Genomic DNA, 20,467 nt, shown 5'->3' with positions numbered 1-20,467 from the left:
TACCGGTCGGTAATGGTCGATTTCTGCCGTTACCGACCGGTAATTGGTTTCTGAGATGTAGGGGGCCCGATTTTTACCGAATCTGTAAATTTACCAATTTTACCGAATCGGTATTTACCGATTCGGTAATTGACATTGATTCCCATGAGCCTCAAGGCCCATAGGAATCAATGGCAATTACCGAATCGGTAAATACCGATTCGGTAATTACCGAATCTTACCGATTCGGTAATTGATTCAGTAAAGATACGTACATCCCGATTTCCAGTTCTTAAATACCGGATCGGTATGATTCGGTATTTAAGAATCGGTAATCAGGGATTACCTACATCTGGCCCTAAGTGATTTGTCCAGAATCACTGCAATCATAGGTGAGTGCTAGAGCAGGCCTAGAAACCAGTTGCCAGACTCCAAGGTCAGCAACTTAGATCCAAATCATATCTTTTTAAGGAGCTGTAAATGGAGGACTGATCTCACATACAGGATTCCGTCTTGGCCTATTGCCACTGATCATTGAAACTGGCCTACCAATATCATTGAGAAGGCCTGGCAGAGCTTTCAAGTTTTGGTATTTCATGAGTAGTAAGGCATTTGTCAAGTTAAGTAAATGAGCATTCAATAGGAATTGGAAACAAAATATTTATAACCAAGAACACATACCAGCTCATCATGGTCTTTGCTTTTTTCTTTGGTGTACGAATATGGAAACAACACCATCTGAGAATAAGAGTGCATGGTTATGTATCCTTTAATTTCCTCTTTTTTCATAGTGAGGAATTTAATGACTGCTTCCACTTCTGGTTCAGATGCAGGATACGGTCCACAGTAAGTATCATGGCAGGGATTGCTGGATGCCCCTGTGCCTGAATCAAAACATTACACATTATCATTAATGCATGTGTAGTAACATACACATCTATATCAAGTATTGTGTAACTATCAACAGAGCCCTTACTACTACTAAATGATGTGTATGGAGAATATACTGACTAGGAATTATGTGATCATGAACCATATAAGAGGCAATGTGAGAGAAATATTTGTAATCGTATGTGCAACACTACAAACCCTGTTTGCAAAACAGGATTACTAGCAACATAATGCACAGGAACCTGGTTCAAACAAAATGGCTGCCTAGTAACTCCCACTCCATCATTTGTATTTTATGTATATTTTTATATGCTTGACTGTTATTGTCTTTTAGGGATCTAGAAAGAAGCAGTGGTCATTAAAGGTAAGTTGTAAATAGAATGAAGTAGCTTATTCTGGTGTGATCCCTCGGTTCCACTATGCAGCATTCCATTACCCATTAGACAGGAGCACAACAATCTCCTCAGCAGTTGGCCTTCTGATTTTATATACACTCTAACAGCTTCGCATAGAAGCATTCTGCTGCCATTCAGTCAAGTTTGTTCTATATAAAAAGCGCACAATTTATTTATTTATTTTTTGTAGTCATATATAGCGACTTGTTACACGTTGTTTAGGCACCTGGAGATTAAGTGATTTTCCCAGAATAACAAGATGTTAAGCCGAGGCTGAAATGCAAGCCAGGTTCCCAGGAGCAATGTAGGCAGCTCTAGCCACTAGGCAACATCAACTCCTTAAATAAATCTATCTATCTATCACATGAATACAGGGCATATCATTGTATTTGGTTTTTATATAGCACAAGCCTAGCTAGGAGGCAAAGGAGTGCTGTACATTACACGGGGGAGGGTTGGGAGACAATCTTGCACATAGCGAGGTTACGTGATTTGCTCAGAGTCACACAAGATTGAGCCAAGCACACAAAGACCAGATACAAACCTTGGCCCCCGGGTCCCAAAGTCAGCAGTCGGCAATGCGGCGAGCGCAAGGTAAGCGATTTGTTTGTGTTTTATTGCATTTAACTCATCCCCTCGTATGAAGACTTCTCTGACCCCCACCCCACCCCACCGCTCATACCTGTGCCGGCTGCGACTGCTTTGAAGGTCAGTTCATAACTGGTTCTCCAAGAATCGGTGAGCCCAATCCCCTACACAAGCTGGAACGTCAAGAACTTAGGGGCTTGTAGAGAGTGAAGTATTCTTTCAGGCAGACAGGGTTCACATCTTTAATAGACTCTATGGGCCTGATTACGATCTGGTCATTGTATTCCGGCCCATGCATAAACACCTGCTTACGCACAGGTCGGAATTACAAGTGACTCTATTTAACGCATTTAATAATTATTGAACGTGTTAAATACCTCAACTGTTGCTAAATTTCGACTGGTCAAACCTACCGAAATTTTACGGGGAAAATCATACTGTATTTGCCATATTGTGTGGAGATTGGTGTGTTAAACACCAAAATCGGCATGTTATTCCCCACAAACTCATGATAGGTGTTATTTATCGCACCCAATAAATAATGTACCCTGTGTTATCGTTATTTATCATGTGCGATAAATAACACCTTGACTCATAATTAGGCCCCAAACATCAAAGAGAGCACTGTGTAAAAGAACGTCTGTGCACCTCCACCCGGTGCAGTATTCTTCTGGCTTCAGAGAAATAATTCTATCTGATTAACCATGTAACTTTCCACATTGCAAAATTCAGAAATTTCAGCAGAAGACTATGGGAGACCTAAGTTCAGGATGTTACAATAATAATTACCTACATTTTTGTAGGCTACTTCCTCTTCAGAGAAGATAAGGAGCATGAAATAGGCTGAGGTAACAGAGTTGATCTAGGCAATGAAGGAAATATCTTCATCTAGGAGATTGCCTGGGGTCTTTCACCTTGGCATCAGGTGAGGTAGAGTTCCCCTTCAAGTGATGCCTGAGAGATTTGTGCCAACACTGATTTTGGATACCAAACAACAGAAGATCTGCTTTATTTCCATTTAACTTCGAAATGTTTATGCTTATCCATTGGTAAACCCCAATCAGACAGGGGCATGAATTACAAGTCGATGTAGGATCAAGATGGCCCAATAGCAAACTTAATTGAGTGTTATCTGCATATTTTACTGTGCAGGAGCCATATGCCCTATTATGCTTGACCAGGGAACTTAGCTAAAAATAAAAAAAACAAGGGAAGATCCATGAGGGGCTCCACACTGACTACAAAAGCTGCTAGCTTAGAAAGGAGGATGGTGCTTATGAGTGATCCTTTGGAAAGGAAGTGAACCAAGATGTGATTATTTCATAGATCCCTATCTCTCTAAGCCTCAGCCACAGCACGAAGTTTTGAACGGTATAAACTACAGTGAACAAATGAAGAAGGATAATGCCCTTCATGTCCCCACCATCGCCAATGTTTTCTAATTCATCCACTGCTTTAGCTAGAACAGTCTTAGTACCCCTGCCTGGACTGGCAAGGTCCCATGATGTCACTTCCTCCACATAGACTAACTGCTTTTTTGAAGTTATTTGTTCAATTACTTTGCTCAGGGCAGGCAACAATGTGAGAGAGCAACAGCTGACAGTCAAAGTGTTGTCTAGATGATCTTATTCCAACAGAGGGCTTATGGCTCCTGCTTTCCACTCTTTGAAGATGAGTCTGGAATTAGTCTCTGAGTAATATCAGGAGCACCATATGCAAAACCAAGACAGACAGATATTACCAGAAGAAACCGATTGAATAATAATTAGAAGCATGGATATCTCACCTACAGAAGTGGAAACAAGCAAGCACCTGGTGTTGCGAAGGCACACCTGCCAGTTGGTCAAGGGATCTGGGTGTACTTTATTTTTGCATAAATATTCTGACTTTCAGCTAGAAAAACTGGATTCCAGGCTATCTCAAAATCTTGTCACGACTGTATTCTACTACTATCAAAAGTCAACTTATGGAAGGATTTGAATGCTTTGAACAGGCCTTGTGCCGAGCTGTTTGCCTAGAGAGTTTTTATAGGTTTACAGTCACATCTTGTAAAGTAGAGCATCTTTTGAAGGGTACCTTATGCCACTACTGCTCAGTGGGCCAGTAGTTGCTCTGTTGTTTAGGCATTCTGAAAACCACATATTGTGTGGTTTTTAGGTTCTTTTATGAACCAGTTTGGCAGGAACCTCCAGCTCAAAAACAGGATCCTTTTCTGAGGTGAAATCCCTCAGTGCTTCATTTTATTCAATTTGGTGTCAAAACAAGGATCGATCCAGACACTAGTGCAACTGTTTGATTACTTCTCCTCTAAGATCACAATGAAAAAGTGTGGCAATTACAAACAGAAGGTTGCTTCTTGGCAAGCCTAGTAGATAAAATCAGTGAATGTGTGATAAGTGCAACAGCAATATGATGGTTGTGATGTCCGACTCAGTATTTCAGATCATCGATCATACCAAGGATCAAATTCCTCTATCTCTTTATCAAGGCTGGTTTCTGTTCCCATTCTGCCTGTGGGTGCAGTGCAGTGTGCTTGAATAGTGACACTGCAAGCAAATGAGAATGCACCTATACCTCGATTTTTCATCAAGCATTAGTAATTTCTGCTCTGAAGACAAACACCTTTATGCTTATCCTAGTATTTTTTTTTACCTTTTTCTTTTTGAATTTTTTTAATTGATTTTGTATTCTCACACGAAGAATGAAAACATGGTCAAATTGTATCCATATTGAAAACTATTAAAAAAAAATTACAAATATGAAAAAAAATTAATTGTGCTCTACAAAAGACATAACACAATTTTGCTTTGCATCTGTGACAAACAACAATATACAAAAACAAACAACAAACATCAATTGTCTGTAATAAATCATCACACAAATACAAATGCCCCTTTGTTTTTCAATAAAGTTTATACAAATGGGAATTCACTCCTTCTTTTTTTAGGTCTCGCCTGTCGATGCGCATGCGCCTCGAGCAAGCGAGACTATGGGGGCTTATCCACTCTTTATCCAACTTGCAAGGAATCGTGGCGATTCCTTGCAGTGCCCGTGACTTTTAAGCTCAATGCGCATGCGCATTGAGCTTAAAAGCGCGTGCACATCAGTTCCCTCAGCCGCACTAGGCCCCCGCTCCGCCCCCTCCCCTGCCCGCCGTGTCGCATTTCTCCTCCCCCCTCCCCCCTCCCCTTATCTGCCTTCCCCCCGTCTGTTCCCTCTCCCCACTCCGCCCCCTCCCCTGCCCGCCGTGTCGCATTTCTCCTCCCCCCTCCCCTTATCAGCCTTCGCTCCATCTGTTCCCTCTCCCCGCTCTGCCCCCTCCCCTGCCCTAAGCTACCATGTTTGCCACCTGCCTAACATCAACATTTACGATCTTGTTGCAGTCAGTCACTCTTTCCGAATCACAGACCTGAATCAGTGCCTCATTCCTCCCTGCCACATTAAGTATACATGTGCCCTGTATTGCTCTCTCTGCCGTGACTTCTCTACAACGCCTCCCCAACCTCTGCTGCAACTCTGCCTCCTGTTCCAAATTGGCAAATTTTTCTATCCGACGTATGTCTTCGGTATTTCTAAATCCCTAGCTCTCCTGTACCTCACTTACCCTCCGTTTACTCAATCGGTTAGCGATAACATCCTACGCATTAACTTTCAGGATCCAGGCGGAATGTTCCTGCATGTAAGCCTTACCTGAAAACTTCCAAATGAAGATCACAAACATCCGGGCGTCTCTACTTTAAGTCCATTTCTATTAAACTTCAATTTCCAAAACAAGAGAAGATTATCGGAAAACTGGTGTTAAACAGATTGACAGGATGATAGGCGGAGCTTGGAGAGTCTTTGTGGCTGTATTTTCCAGTTTACCCTGCCATTGGTTAGAAAACACATAACCCGCCCCAAAAAAGGTGGGCCAGCCAACCTTTCTGCAGCGGAAGAGGTCTCTCTCTAGCTGTTCCGGAACTGACCCTTGATTATTAGGAAAGAACGACCCAGCCGCACAGGGCCGGCGCACGCTGAGGTCTGCGCTGCCACGCACCACTTCCTGACGAATGGCCCTGTGGACTCTGGCATGCGGGAGGGCATTGGGCGTTCTTGTATAGAGGTCGATTAACTCACCGCAGCGAGGCCTCCTGTAGTGCACTGGGAGCTGCTGGCTTCCCGGTGCTTCTCTCGTTCCCTCGCTGACATGGTAGCTGGGGCAATAATCCCGTAAGCTCCCAAAGCGTCAGTGATAGAGTGTCTGACTTGGGACTAAGAGCAGTGTTTAATTTATTTTAAAAACAAAGTGTCTATGCCCGAAGCTCTGCTCAGAAGCCCACGGTTGTACGAGTAAATCTCGTCTCGCCTGATATCGAGGCGGATGGTCTTAAATACAGGTCATGACTCATTAATCCACTGCCAGACACCTTACATTCCAACCCTCCCGGTTCAGATCGAAGACTACTGATTTCAAAGCTACCCCAAAAACCGATTTGAACCCTCACTCACCCTCACTCACCCTCACTCACCCTCAACCCCTCACCCTCACTCACCCTCACCCTCACTCACCCTCACTCACCCTCAACTCCTCACTCACCCTCAACCCCTCACCCTCACCCTCACTCACCCTCAACCCCTCACCCTCAACCCCTCACTCACCCTCACTCTCACTCCTCACTCACCCTCACCCTCACCCCCTCACCCTCACTCACCCTCAACCCCTCACCCTCACTCACCCTCAACCCCTCACCCACCCTCAACCCCTCACCCTCACTCACCCTCAACCCCTCACCCTCAACCCCTCACCCTCACTCACCCTCACCCTCACTCACCCTCAACCCCTCACCCTCACGCACCCTCAACCCCTCACCCTCACTCACCCTCACCCACCCTCACTCACCCTCAACCCCTCACCCTCACCATCACTCACCCTCACTCACCCTCACTCACCCTCAACCCCTCACTCACCCTCACTCTCACTCATCCTCACTCACCCTCAACCCCTCACCCTCACCCTCACTCACCCTCAACCCCTCACCCTAACTCACCCTCAACCCCTCACCCTAACTCACCCTCACCCTCACTCACCCTCAACCCCTCACTCACCCTCACTCACCCTCAACCCCTCACCCTCAACATCAACCCCTCACCCTCACTCACCCTCACCCTCACTCACCCTCACCCTCACTCACCCTCACCCTCACTCACCCTCACTCTCACTCACCCTCAACCCCTCACCCTCACTCACCCTCAACCCCTCACTCACCCTCACTCACCCTCACCCACCCTCACCCTCACTCACCCTCAACCCCTCACCCTCACACAGTGCAATAGGTCTCGGAGCATTTGAGTTAGAGCTTTTAGAAATGTGTATGGCTTTTTTTTTGTAATTCTTTAGCATTGGCTACAGGAAACAAAAATGCTAAAGATTTACAAAAAAAACCCATAAACAATTCTAAAAGCACTAACTCTAATGCTGCGAGACCTATTGCATTTCCAATGCTTGTTACTAATGGAGTTTATCCACAGATCCTTGAAGTTTTCTAGAAATGTATCTCTAGAAGTGGCACTGGCATGTAGTACAGCAATTTACTTTAATTGGTTAGGGCCTCTAGAATGCAGCACAGTCTGGTTGGTTAGTGTCCCCAGGATGCAGTGGATTGTGGCAAATTGGGACTTGCAATGTAAAGTTCTGTGTGGTAACTTACTGGTCCTAGAAGCCAGTGCAATGTGGTGGGTTACAGCCCCCAAAGATGCAATACATTGCAGCAATTGGTTATTATCATTATCATTAGCATGCAGTGCAGAATGATGTTTGAGTGTCTTCCATGTCCACAAATGGGTGCAGTTTGCAAGTGTTTTTGATGCAGTGTAGGGTGATAGATAAGTAGGCCATGCAGAGTGGTGAAATGGGTTCGCTCTTATGCATTCCAGCATTGGTTTCTAGTAGCTTTTGGAGACCCAGAGTTGTGTGTTGGGCTAGGGACCCCATGTTGCAGTAAAATTGTCATCCTACCCTTACAATACAGTACAATTTGGTAATTAAGTGACCCTGGTCTGGATAATTAGTATCCATTGGATGCAGTGCACTCTAGTGAATTAGTATTCTTGCTGAAGTGCAGTGCTGCTCCCTTGGAAGTGGTGCAGTTTGGTAAAGATATGCCCCCAGAGTGCAGTGAAGTGTACCATAGGATAGTGAACTTTAGCTGTGGTGCAGTGTAATCATCCAGGGTGAAGTGCTGTATATTAGGGGGAAAATCAGTAGTCTGGCTCATGCTTCTAGAATGTTGGGACTCAGGGAAACGGTACTCTGTGGTAGGCTGTGTCCCTAGATTGCAGTTGCTTAAAAGTTATGTTCAGTGTGGTGGGATAGACTATCTAGCATGCAGGGCAGTGTTCTAGGTGGGTGTACCCAGGGTTCAGTTCTGTATTCTAGGTTGCAGCTCCAAGAATGCAGAATAGCCTAATGGGTTGGTGTGCATGCAGTGCAGTTCTGTGAGGAGGGTTGGTGCCCCGCTCTGCAGTGTAATGTGGTGGATTAGTGAACCTAGAATGCATTGCAGTGTCACCGGTGTGTGTTGTTAGGTTGCAGTGCTGTTTGGCTAGTTAGTGTACCTTGAAGGCTTGTATGTTGTATTAGTTTTCTTATCATGCAATGATGTGAATTTGTGTTCCCAATATGCAGTGTGGAGGAGGAGGGGGGTACAGAGTGCAGAATGCATTAAAATGTGGTGTATTAAGGTCCCTATGATGCAAGGCAATATTGTAGGCTGCCGTCCCTAAGGTGAAGTTTAGTCTGGCAGGATTGTGCCCGTAACTCGAAATGTAGTGTGGTAGGTTGTAATGATGTGTTCTAAATTATCTGTCTTAGAATGCAGTGCATGGCAGTGGATTAGTGATCTTTCGATGCAGTGCATTGTGGGGGTTTAGTAATCATAGGGTGCAGTACTGCTATTTCAGTTACATAGCGCTACTAACAAAACACTGGGTTCCAAGAAGTACGCTATAGTGAAGCAAAGTCAGGTATGACCATAGTTTTATCAATTGAAGATCTTTTTTTGCCCTCAGAGAAGTAAAACAAGATTACAACAAATTAGACAAATGTTTCAATGTACCAGATTCTAAGGCTGAGTTGGGATGGTGCCTGTAAGATTTTTGTTGTACATGAATTACCCTGGCAATCTAAATAAATGAATACGAATTAGACCCCCAGAACAACTCTATTCTTAGCCATTTACATATCTTTTTGTATACTGCCTTCTTTGTTGTGCATGCTTTATGATGGCAGCAGGCGCAAAAATTGTCTTTAACAAGACTTATAAACCATAGCAGAACAGTTTTGCAATTACTTCGTTTAATAAGAGAATTACAAATATCAAGGAAGTGTATCCAAAAGCCTTGGCACCTGACTCATAGCACAAAGCCAATGCTAGTAATAGTAGTGAATAGCAATACATTCATACTGTTTGGAGAACATAAGTTAACATACCACACCATCCTGCATCAAAGTTCCTGTTCAGGTCTGTTCCTGTACACGCACTGTTGCTGTACTTGGACCGGTTCTTTCTCCACATTCGATTCTATTTGGATGAAGACAATTATTTGGTTAGCAACACAAGAAAAACAAAAACCTGATTATTCTCACTCACTACTTTTTATAGGTCACAGGGTACACCTTTCCTTGCATGTTGTAATGTGCTGACAGGCAATGAGCAATTAACAGTTTCCCCATGCATGCAGGGGGTTTCATCAGAATTATCCATATCTGCTTATTTGAACTACTTCTATCTGGCAGTTAACTTGTATATTAATACGAGAGAGGGAAGGTACATTGAATGATGGACCACAAGCTCTAAAATCCAGTTTAAACAATCGAACAATTCTCATCTTGGCTTTATTTCTTTATTTCTTTATTTGAGCTTCATAGGCCCTAAGCAGGCATCAGAGATCTTTACACACAGAAATAAAACCGTGTTTTTTTCTACAAAGAGTATGCAAAATCAGGAATAAGTATTCAAGAAATGCTGATAAAATAGAGACCTTTAGTGTATAGAGAAGACATATAACACAGCAAGAAAGGGGAAGGTAGATTAAAAAGTTAGGTTATTGAGGAGAGCTAGTTCCTTAAAGGTTATTGAGGAGAGCCAGTTTTTGCTGGGAATTTACGGGTCTGGAATTGTTTACGGAAGTTCACTATCGAGGGAAGTACTGGTGTAATAGAGATCGAGAGAAAGGTGGCTGATCCTGAAAAGGAAAGTGATACCACCTTGCTGGTTTCAACTGTCCCCAAGACTCCCAGTTCACTTGCTCTGAGTTTCTTCTGTTCACTGCCCTCAATTCTCATTGCTCATGTATAAATCTCTTTCTGGATATTTCTTGACCTCTGGTTTTCTTTTGTCCCTTCCCATCCCTCTCTATTTTATTGTTTAACCAGACTGAGAGTATGTCCTGAGATTTAGCAAAACCTGTCCCAAAGAATCATGCCTCTATCATACACTCTGCATAGATATGGCGTGTACAGAGAACAGTAAGAAGAATGAGGAGGGGAGAACCTGCTGGTTCAGTTGGCCTGAGGGTCGTATATTTGTTTGTCGTTAGTCTCTTTCCTCTAACTATTGTTTTGGAATAAGCCTCACTCAAAGGGGAAACAACCTTTACAACGCAACTTTTACAACTCACTACCATTACAACGAAACTTTTACAATGCAACATCTATTACAACGCATGCCATTACAACGCAACCATTACAATGCATGACACTACAACGCATACCACTACAACTCATGTCATTACAACGCAGTCATTGCAACGCATACCATTACAACGCATAGCATTACAACACATAGTACCCCTACACCAGCGACGGCTCGTGGAGGGAGTTACGGTGGGGCAGGAGGGCGGGGAGGGGGAGGGGCAGGGCGGAGGTTGCTAAAAACCGGCATATGGATAATTGCAGGTAAGTAAACAATTTAATTAATAAAACGAATTTCGTAGCTCGCACTGCATTGCATTTTGCGATGCAAGGCGCACTACGAAATTCGTTTTATTAATTAAATTGTTTACTTACCTGCAATTATCCAGATGCCGGTTTGTAGCAACCTCCGCCCTGCCCCTCCCCCTCCCCGCCCTCCTGCCCCACCGTAACTCCCTCCACGAGCCGTCGCTGCCCTACACTATCCAACACTTACCCTACTGTTGCACCCCCCCTGGAGTTAGAATAGTAATTTTTACCCCTACACTAGCCAATACTTACCTTACATGCAATGTAATGTTATGCGTTGTAATGGTATGCGTTGTAAAGGTAGTATGGGATGTAATGGATTGCGTTGTAAAGGTAGTTTTTAAAAATTCGTTGTAATGGCATGCATTGTAATGGAATGCGTTGTAATGGATGTTGCATTGTAAAAAATGCGTTGTAAAGGTATGCGTGGTAAAAGTAAGCGTTGTAACGTCATACATCCCACTCAAAGTGTGCAGCTGAGCCTGTTTTGATGGTTCTCTGTTAAAGGTGATTCGCTCGGAGGCCGGTGCATACGTTTTAGAGCCATTGATGCGCATTTGCTGACTGCCCAGTCCTCTGCATTGAGCCCAGACTGGCCCTAGAAGTAGTAAGTACATGCTGGTGCTCTCTTTCATAATCTACTGCTTTTTCAGTGTAACTTTATTTGACTTCATATCTCCTTTATATGTTTGCCACCAATGTGATTACACCGACACAGGCGCTCTTTGGTAAAACAATGCACTGCCTTATATGAAGATATTTGTAATCTCTTTGGCTCATCCAGGTAACCGCATAATGAGTGGCCTATATGGCTGGGTTCATTTTGATTTTCACTTTGGAGCAGGTGTGGGCTTCATTGGTTCCATGGATTACTTGGGCGAGCCAGAACATTTTACTGTTGTCATTGTTGATGTGTTTTCAATATGGCTGGAAGTGGAGTTTGAAGTAAGTATTACAATGGGAACTGCCATTATAGTGTTTTGGCAGGCACTCAGGAGAGAGAGATGTCAGGGGATTATTGGCACGGACATTGGGACTCAGCTCAAGCCTGTGTTGATACTGGAATTTTTGAAGAGTCACAGCAATAGACTTGACAGAACGCCATCATACAATCCACAGGGTAATTCTATTGTTGAGCAGGCAAACTATATTATCGAGGATTTCTGTTTAAATGGTAGTGAGTAGTAGAAGAAAGTGTGAGAGAAGCTATGGAGGAATTCGCTTGGCAGTACAATGCCAGACAGAATGGCACAATGGGAAAAACTCCCTTTGTAAGCATGAGGTGGAGGGACCCCAAAACGTACTTGTTGCCGCAGTGGATTAAAGAAGCGGATGTGGACAAAGGAAATCCGGAAAAGCAGCAGGAAGTTGTTAAAGGATGGTGGGATTTTGGTAGGTGATAATTTGAAGGCTCATTTGGGTAGAAAGAGTGATAGGGTCATTACATCCAGCCTGTGGAAGTGGCAAGAGTACAAAGGGGTACGTACTGTTGAAAACTGTCATGAATGGAATAAAGGAAGAGTAGCCTGTAGGGGAAATGAAAAGTAGGCGAGGGTGAGGGCCGGAAGACATAAAGGTGAGTCAGTGTAATTCTTTTATGATGATGCTGATATGTTGAGGGCCAAGCAATGTATGGATGGAATCGGATCTGTAGGCTTTGCGAGAGAGAGAGAGTCAGTAGATAGGAAAACATGACTGGAACAGAATGTGGTACAGAGTCATCAAGTGTAAGGGACCATGGAGCAATGCGTGCCAGTGAAGTTCTGTGAAACGGTTTTGATGTGAATTGCAGATACGTTTGTTGGTTCCGTTTCCATTGATGTACCGTATACTGGATTGTGCCCCCCCTCCTTAGCCAGTCCCAAATGTAAAAATGTTTAATCATAATTACAAAATAGCAAATAATGTGTTTTACACTCATTAAGCTTTCCATGCCCCTAATAGAGCCTCAGCAAATTTTTTATAACCATTAAAGTATTGAGAGACCCCCCTCCCCCCATGTCAAAAACTTCCAACTTCAGTTGTGAAATGAAAACAAGTGTCAGATCTCTTTGACGAAAAAGTTTTAAATATCATGGACAAACCCAACTAAAAGAAGAAGGCCTCAAGTACATCACTGTTTGTTTTAGATTCATGGCAGCCTAGTCAGCCACTCGCAAGCTTTTCTGCAATAGGAAGCAATGATTTCCGGCAACTAGTTTCAGTTTCTAGCAGTAGGCCTTTGGGAACTCCTACTAATGGTCTCTCAGCAAAAATGCGCAAACATTTGTGCTAGGTACCTCTCCGGTAAGATCTTCGTTAAATGCGCCCCGGCTTTCTAGACATGCATCGAGCAAACTAAAATTGGCACACTAATGCCCCCACTTATAAAGTCATCTCTTTTTTTGTTTTAATACTATACTGTTCAAACAAAAGTGAATAAAAGCCTTATAATTTTTAGGTCAAGCCTGGGCTGCACATGTGCTGCTCTGCGAGGCATGCTGTATTCAGTATGGACTTGAAGATCTGCCCATTTTCCGCCCATTTTTTCAATTGGCTGCTGTTACTGTCCTTTCAAAATGGTTGCTTTTGATTTATGAATAGGCTTAATATCCCTCCTTAGTACCGCCTTGTCTGCATTTGTAACCTTGCATGAGGACTGGATTTTTTAGTTATGGTGTTGCACAGTCTGTGTTATCTACAGTCTGTGAGCACTATTTTCTTTAATGATTTTCCCCTATTGCAGGCAAAACGTGCTTTCCAGCAAGGGTGCTCAGCAGCATGGCGCCTGCGTTTACATTTATATTGCCAACAGCGGCAAACCTGCACCTTTTTATCTACGTTATTTCTAATTTCACTTTAGCGGCCGCGCCCCTTCTGTTCTTTTTTTGGCTGGGGAACATGCTTGCTTTTTTTTCAAGTTTGGCTCTTAAATTGGTCAAAACGTGGCCATTGTGGTTGTGCGATAAGAAAAGATTTGGCAAATGACTGGAAGCCTTTAAAAGTACACTTGGGGCATTTTAAGTTTATCAGTGTTAGTCTTCGCACACCCTTCCCTGCATCTGCTCTCTCTTACATTCCCTGGACCTGAACATGGGAAAAACATTCAAAGCAGACAGAGGCATAGACATTGGATGGTATGGGGCACCCCAGGAAAGCATGCGCATTCGTCAGACAAGGTGTGTTCCAAACATAGGAAAACACACAAAGTAACTCTACACACAGAAGGATATACCATACGAAACAACATCACCGGGCCACGTTTTGACCAATTTAAGAGCCAAACACTAGAATGCTATACACAACAACTGGTATCAGATGTACCTTTAGACAACTTTGGTTCAAATGCAAATCAGAGAGCATGCAGGACAAAAAGATCATTATAATCATTTAAGAACAACTACCTCTTTAGAGAGAGAGAAAGTATAGCTTTCCCCCTGCTTTCTCGCAGCTGTACTTTTTATGAGAACTGCTCGGCCTGTAGGCCACGCCCTTACCGTGGTCCAGGTGTACTCGTATCCATCCACGTTCATCACAGGCATGACGTAGAAGTCAAGGTATTTCAGAAGGTTATTCATGCGGGTGTCTATGTTATAAAATTCTGTTGCCTGTATAAAAAGAAGATGCAATACAGACATACACGTGACTGGTTTGCTGCAACACAAATAATGACACGTTAACAGAGATTAGACAACGTGCATTAAATTGTGGAGGTAAATATGGAGGTCAGTTAGGTGTGTGAGCCGTGGGGAGCTCACAGCTATTTTACAAAGCATTGGCGAACGTTTAAAACACAAATGATTGATTGATTGCTGTGGGGCGACTTCCAGGCACCTTTGTGGTGAGAAACGAGTCATGGGGACCTACTGTGTGTTGGCACTGTGAGCCAATTGAAGGTTCAATGCAGTCTATTCCAGGACACGGCAGGCACAAGGGGTACTTTTCACTCACCCTTAAGTAGGGCATGCATAGTCTATGGTGCGGTAACTAGCTGCAGGTAACTTAAGTCCCTGCTGAAAGTATAAAATCTCCATTCGCAGACATGGGAGGAGGAAGTCCCAGAAGGTGAAGCCTTGTGTCGTTTTTCTTCTCTCGAGTAACACAGTATAAGGTCGGAAGGACAAAACGGATGTCGATTCACCAAGATGACAGGGAGTGACATCCGCTCCTTTTAAGCAATGAGGTTCCAGGTTTGACCCTTGACCTAATCCTAAATCCTTAAAAGCCTCCTCATTTCTGCCGAGGAGCCAGGGCAATGGGAATGAATGGAAACTATGGAGAGTAAACAGGAACCTTGGGACCTGCTTACTTTCTATTCCTACTTCTCCCCTCATGACCTCTGAGACCAGGAAAACAAAGGGGCCCATTTGGGGTAACAAACGCTTCCCCGGAGACTCATAATTTAAATTTATAGATGGAGGCATTTGGGAAGAAGAATGTTTGATTTTGGTCAGTCATTTGGCGAGAATAGCCCTGCTACCTTGGCAGGTGACAGTGGAAGGTCTTGTGTGTCGAGGAGAAAGATTTGCTTTTTATCAGCTTTTAATATATATTCGATACTAAGCAAACAAAGTACAGTGGATGTGCACGATGAGCTAAGCGCGCTTTATCTGCACCATTTGTGGTGCTCCAGCTTTACATTTGTGTTAGGAATATGACATTTTCCTGATGACCATAAGCCCTGCTCGAGTATAAGGTATATCTGGGTGTCATCTAGACTCAGATGTGCCTTGTGATCAGTCTAGCTGAACGAACTGACCAACCCTGCTGCAGTTCTATCATCTAGAGTCCTTGTGCCCAATTAAACAGTGTCAAGAATGAGGACTAGAAGGACTCTTGGGACATGATCGTCACTTCCTGTTGAGCTTCGGAGAAGAATGGTCAAAAAAGGGGCTACACTTTGTTAGCGTGAACCAGAATATTAAAAAATTAGAAAGGTTTCAAGTGCATTTTGGCTCAAAGTGAGTTAGAATGTTTTTCAGCATTTTACCATTAATTTTATAATGAAATCGCCAGTGTTTAATCTATACAGGTCCATCAAAAATGCAGCACGCTAACATACTATTAATGGGAAATTATGCGTTGCAGGTTTCTTTAATGGACAATACTATTTATTTGACATTTTAAGGACAATAAATTTAGTTCATTCTATGTTCTTTATGCACATTTTCTAAAGCATGGAGAATTAACTTGTAACATCCTTAGTACAGGAAAGCACATGGAGGCATTTTGGGTAGTGAAATCAAAAGACCTATGATTTTTTATCATGCATTTATTTGGGTGTCTGCAGAGAGGCTATGCCACTGTATAATCACTTTCAAAATATTTGATGGATATTGAGTAAAGGGGTACAAGTGTGTATGGTCAGTCAGGAGCCTTGATAAATTGAACCGTGATGCAGATGTAAGGCTTATGAATGATGGGCAAGGAAGACGCTTTCATGTTACCCCCAACTGTAAGCCACTTTGAAAAGATTTTTTCAGATCTCAGCAAATCATCTTCATGTATTAGGCAGATATGGTCCAATCATGTGCAGCTTAAAGGACCAAGACTTTGGATTTTTCTGACATCAGCAAACAACTCTAGGCCTTTAATCCCAGCTTGATGTGATCCAACTATCACAGTCTTTGAATTGTCTGTGCTACATGGCTCTGGTCCCATTAACCTTGCATGTTGTTTTCATTGGTAACATGGAGTTGCAATGGTCCACCCGTGAAGTACCTACAGCTTAACCCCTTCTGTGTTCATGACGAGCTGAGCTCGTCATGAGGCACGGAGGCCGTGTGCTCATGACGAGCCGAGCTCGTCATGACACGTGCGGCGCTCACACGCGGGACTAATTCCCCCTCTGTGCTAAGCGTTCTAAGAAACGGGCATGGTCATGACGAGCTCAGCTCGTCATGAGCACAGCACCACCGTGCAGCGTGATGAGCCAAGCTCGTCGTGAGCACTGTGGCGCTGTGCGGCCCCCTCTCCCTCCAGTGCCACGGGGTAATTAGCCCCGCGGCGAAGGTGTTAAATTAATCAAATCCAATGATGAAGTGCCAGCCAGGGAATGCTTCCTAGGGGTATTTGCAAGTGATGAAAAGGACAAAATAGAGTTGAAAATCATCCCAATATATTGCATCTTCTGGTTGAGCAGGTGAGAGCACCAGATGGATTGCAACCAGTTAAAAACAAAGGCAGGTAGGTCAGTATAGCCAGGAAGAAAATCCTAAGTCCTGAATAATTTCATACCCAATGTGTTTTCGTAGATCCATCTTTGAAAGAACTTTCTCTAATGCCTTATTCCTCTCATGCATGCATCATCAGAATAGTAAGCACTATATATTTACAATTACATCCATTATGATGTATTTGTATTTGAGATTGATTTGCATGTTATTACCTCATTGAGATTGTTGTATGTTGTGAAGTTTATCCAAGCCCTGGTGCCTGAGGAACTTGAGTTCTAATGTATTCCAACCAGAGTGAAAACATCCTACCTTTGTGCTCATGACTTTTTAGCAGTACTTTAGGTGATAAATCAACTCTTACTCCAGAAGGTGGTTGTGAGTTTGGAGCTCAGATACTGTATGACAGAGTAAATCATTAAAATAAGAATCAGTGTCAAATCTGAGCTATACTTTGCAAAATGAATTGGTTTCAATTTAGAGTAGGAAGACCAGAGTCCTTTAAATATTGATCAATGGAGATAACTAGGGTAACCTAGCTCCCTATATAGCTGACATATGACCACTAATGTTACAACTGGACAGTCTCTAAAAGGTACAGTAATTGATTTAACACTTGGGACTTTGGCAAATGTTAACCTACTGCACGGATCATGCTTTGCAGTGGTTTTCAGTTCAGCGCTCTGTCCTCGGATGACTCACAAGGTTCTCTAGTTCACAGTATTGGGGTATGAATGTTATTTCAGGGAATTAAAATCCCCATAGCCTCCAGGGGTCTGAGATGTGTGTGAATGTAATACCTGGATGCCCCATTAGCTGAGGGCATTTAAGTGAAACAGGTGAGTTTGCTCCCAAAATTCTACCATCCAAAATTATTTTAAGTGAGGTGCCAAAGCAAACCACGGAAGGGGCTACTGGTAGACGTAGAGAATACTAGGGAACATTGTTATGTTTTGGTATGTTTCTGACCTTTCATAAAATGCAAAAACTCATGGTTAAAGTCTCTTGGTGCTAGACAGGAAGAGAGCAATGTAGAACCGAGCAAATGAACTTTCCCTTAGAAAGCTAGCAAAAAGTCTGGGTACTGCAAGTGTCTGGTGTACTGGAACCTCTTGGTTCTGATCGCCAGCGATAAGGGAACTAAACACAGATAAAGGGACTAGTAGTGACAACACATATCAGAGGTTAGTTTTCAGGGTGCCAAGAGTTGCTAAAAAATGGGATAACATCAATGGCTGACACTCAAGAGCCTTCTCTACCTTTAGTCACCTATATCTTAGAAATAGCCATCATGGTCACAGCTTTCGGTGTAGGATCGCACCCACAGAGCTGGGATAGCCACAGGTCAGGGTGGAAGTAACTGGGAGCAAGAGCACCCTATTTTAAGATTAGTTGACACAAATCCTGTAACCACGATGATATGGAAACCATAAGTCAAGGCAGGAAGGTTCCAGCAGTTCAATGTACAAAGTGGCTGTAAGGGAATTGAGTCAGCAGAACATCCCTGTTGTTCCTCTTAGGCTCAAAATATGAGATATCAGGAAGGCTACAATCCTAGTCAAACAATGGGCCCTAGCCCAGGTGCTCACTACTCAGCTGTCAGGCAGTTGTACAGGGTACACTGAGAATGGAGTGCAATCCCACCGGCAGGCGCAGTACTTCAGTTGCTCTTGAACATAGTCTACTTGCTTGTGATGGGTTGATACTATTTCTTTAGGCTCAGTCTAGGTCATGCTGCAAATCTTAGCTTCTGCACAGGCTCCTTTTTTTCACCCACTCTTAATTGATAATGTGATACACACAAACAAGTAACAGTTAGTGGACATCAAATTCGAGAACACGTTTTCAGCAAAATATTAAAGTCCTTCCACCGATCAGTCGAGCACTCTATTTCCTTGAGTTGGTCCTCCTTGCAAGTCTCAGTCAGCTTGGCTTTGGCTCTGTCCTTCTCGATCAGGGTAGCCAGTTTCCAAATCAGACAGTCCAGCTATTTACCGTCTTAGCAAGGAGCAGCAGCTTCATCTTAACATCTGTTTTTATGCTTAGCTCTAGCTTCAAGAAGAACCGCCACAGGGGTATCATATTCCTGGCACACAATATCTTTAACCTGACGCTGCATGGCTACTACCAGATGTTCAAATTAATATAAGGCACTGGTTCCAGAGGTCTAGTACTTAGGAGAAACTAGGAGCTATGTCAGAAAGTAAGTGCTCACTCAGGTGTGCAACCTTCAAATATCAACTCTCCAGCCAACCAGATCACTGAGTTTCTTTTAGGGAGCATACCCAGGCCTTTTGCAATGGAGAGAGAAGGAGAAGAATATGGGGGCAAATTATCAAGGGGGTTTATCTCCGCTTTTTTGGCTTTAAAAGCCAAGAAAGCGGAGATAAAATTATCTCCCTATTACCTAGCTGCCGCTAACACCAGTTAGCGACAGCTAGTAGGAGATAGCGACCATCTTGGGCCCCACTTTGCATGTCAGTGATATTTATCACTAATGAGATGCAAAGTGGGCGTGCCAAGATGTTAGAGACTGAAAACAGTCGCTAACATCGCTATCTCCTATTACCAACTTTTGGAGAAATTCGCGCTAAGCGGGAATATCTCCAAAAGCTAACACCTGCCCTGAGCAGTTCTTAGCCATGTTATCCAATGGGAGGTGGATAACATGGCTAAGAGCATTAGCTCGCTAATGCATGAATATCGCTGACTTTTCAGCGATATTCATGCTTTGCGGCGATTTTTACAGCATTTGCGTTAAACCTTGGTAATACCAAGGTTTATTTGCGGTAAAAATCGCCGCAGCGCTGCGGTAAATTTTTGTCTCTAACCAAGTAATAGCGATAATTATCGCTATTGCTTGGTAATATGCCCCATGGTCACCAGGATGTGGATTGGCAGGTCACTGGTCAGATACCACATATGGAAGGAGGCTGTTGCTGGGCAGATTGACATTTTCCCTGCAATGCACACAATATGTTTTGTTCCTGTTAGTGTTGCTGAACAGATGTATTAGTTGAGTGGGTATTATTAAACTTGGACTCCAGACATAAGTGAAATTACTAAGTGGACTCCAGGAGGCAGTCCCCAAAGGATACTCGAAAGACAAGAAAGCCAAATGGACATAAAGCGAAATTTTGAGCCATTTTAAGCATACTTTCTTGAAGGACGCCATGCATGCAGCACATGGACACCCTACACATCTCACCGAACCAAAAACCATGCAGCACACACTCTCCAAAAGTGTACCGGTAAAAATGCCTCAGCCTTTGCATATCAAGTCAGGAAAGGGGGCAGGAGCCAGCCTCTACAGTGAGTTAGGGTGAACTTAGGGTGCACCTCTAGGACAACAGTGTAGTGATCTGCTAATGGTGCTCACATGCATGCACATACAGTGGTCTAAAAGATGCTGGTGCCGACTACGAGTGGCAGAATTTCAGAGCTGTCCCCACAGTGTAGAAATGTCATTCCTATCTAAGTCA

General features: G+C 43.5%; 1 protein-coding gene across 2 annotated transcripts in view; it reads right to left on the bottom strand.

The window, feature by feature from the left end:
• Window positions 1-20,467, bottom strand: part of CPB2 (carboxypeptidase B2) — a 146,604-nt gene that overhangs the window by 32,873 nt on the left and 93,264 nt on the right. The window contains exons 7-9 of one of the 2 annotated variants that reach the window (XM_086935006.1): window positions 14,310-14,420; window positions 9,322-9,412; window positions 661-863 (exon numbers count right to left, since the gene is read on the bottom strand). In XM_086935006.1, the coding sequence (XP_086791132.1) occupies window positions 661-863; window positions 9,322-9,412; window positions 14,310-14,420 (405 nt within the window). The remainder of the gene's footprint in view (window positions 1-660; window positions 864-9,321; window positions 9,413-14,309; window positions 14,421-20,467) is intronic. The other variant, XM_086935007.1, reaches the window with a different exon arrangement.

Source organism: Lissotriton vulgaris, chromosome 8, assembly GCF_964263255.1.
Source record: "Lissotriton vulgaris chromosome 8, aLisVul1.2, whole genome shotgun sequence".
Taxonomy (NCBI): domain Eukaryota; kingdom Metazoa; phylum Chordata; class Amphibia; order Caudata; family Salamandridae; genus Lissotriton; species Lissotriton vulgaris.
The sequence above is the reverse complement of the archived record's forward strand: the minus strand, read 5'-3'. Positions and strand labels throughout refer to the sequence as shown.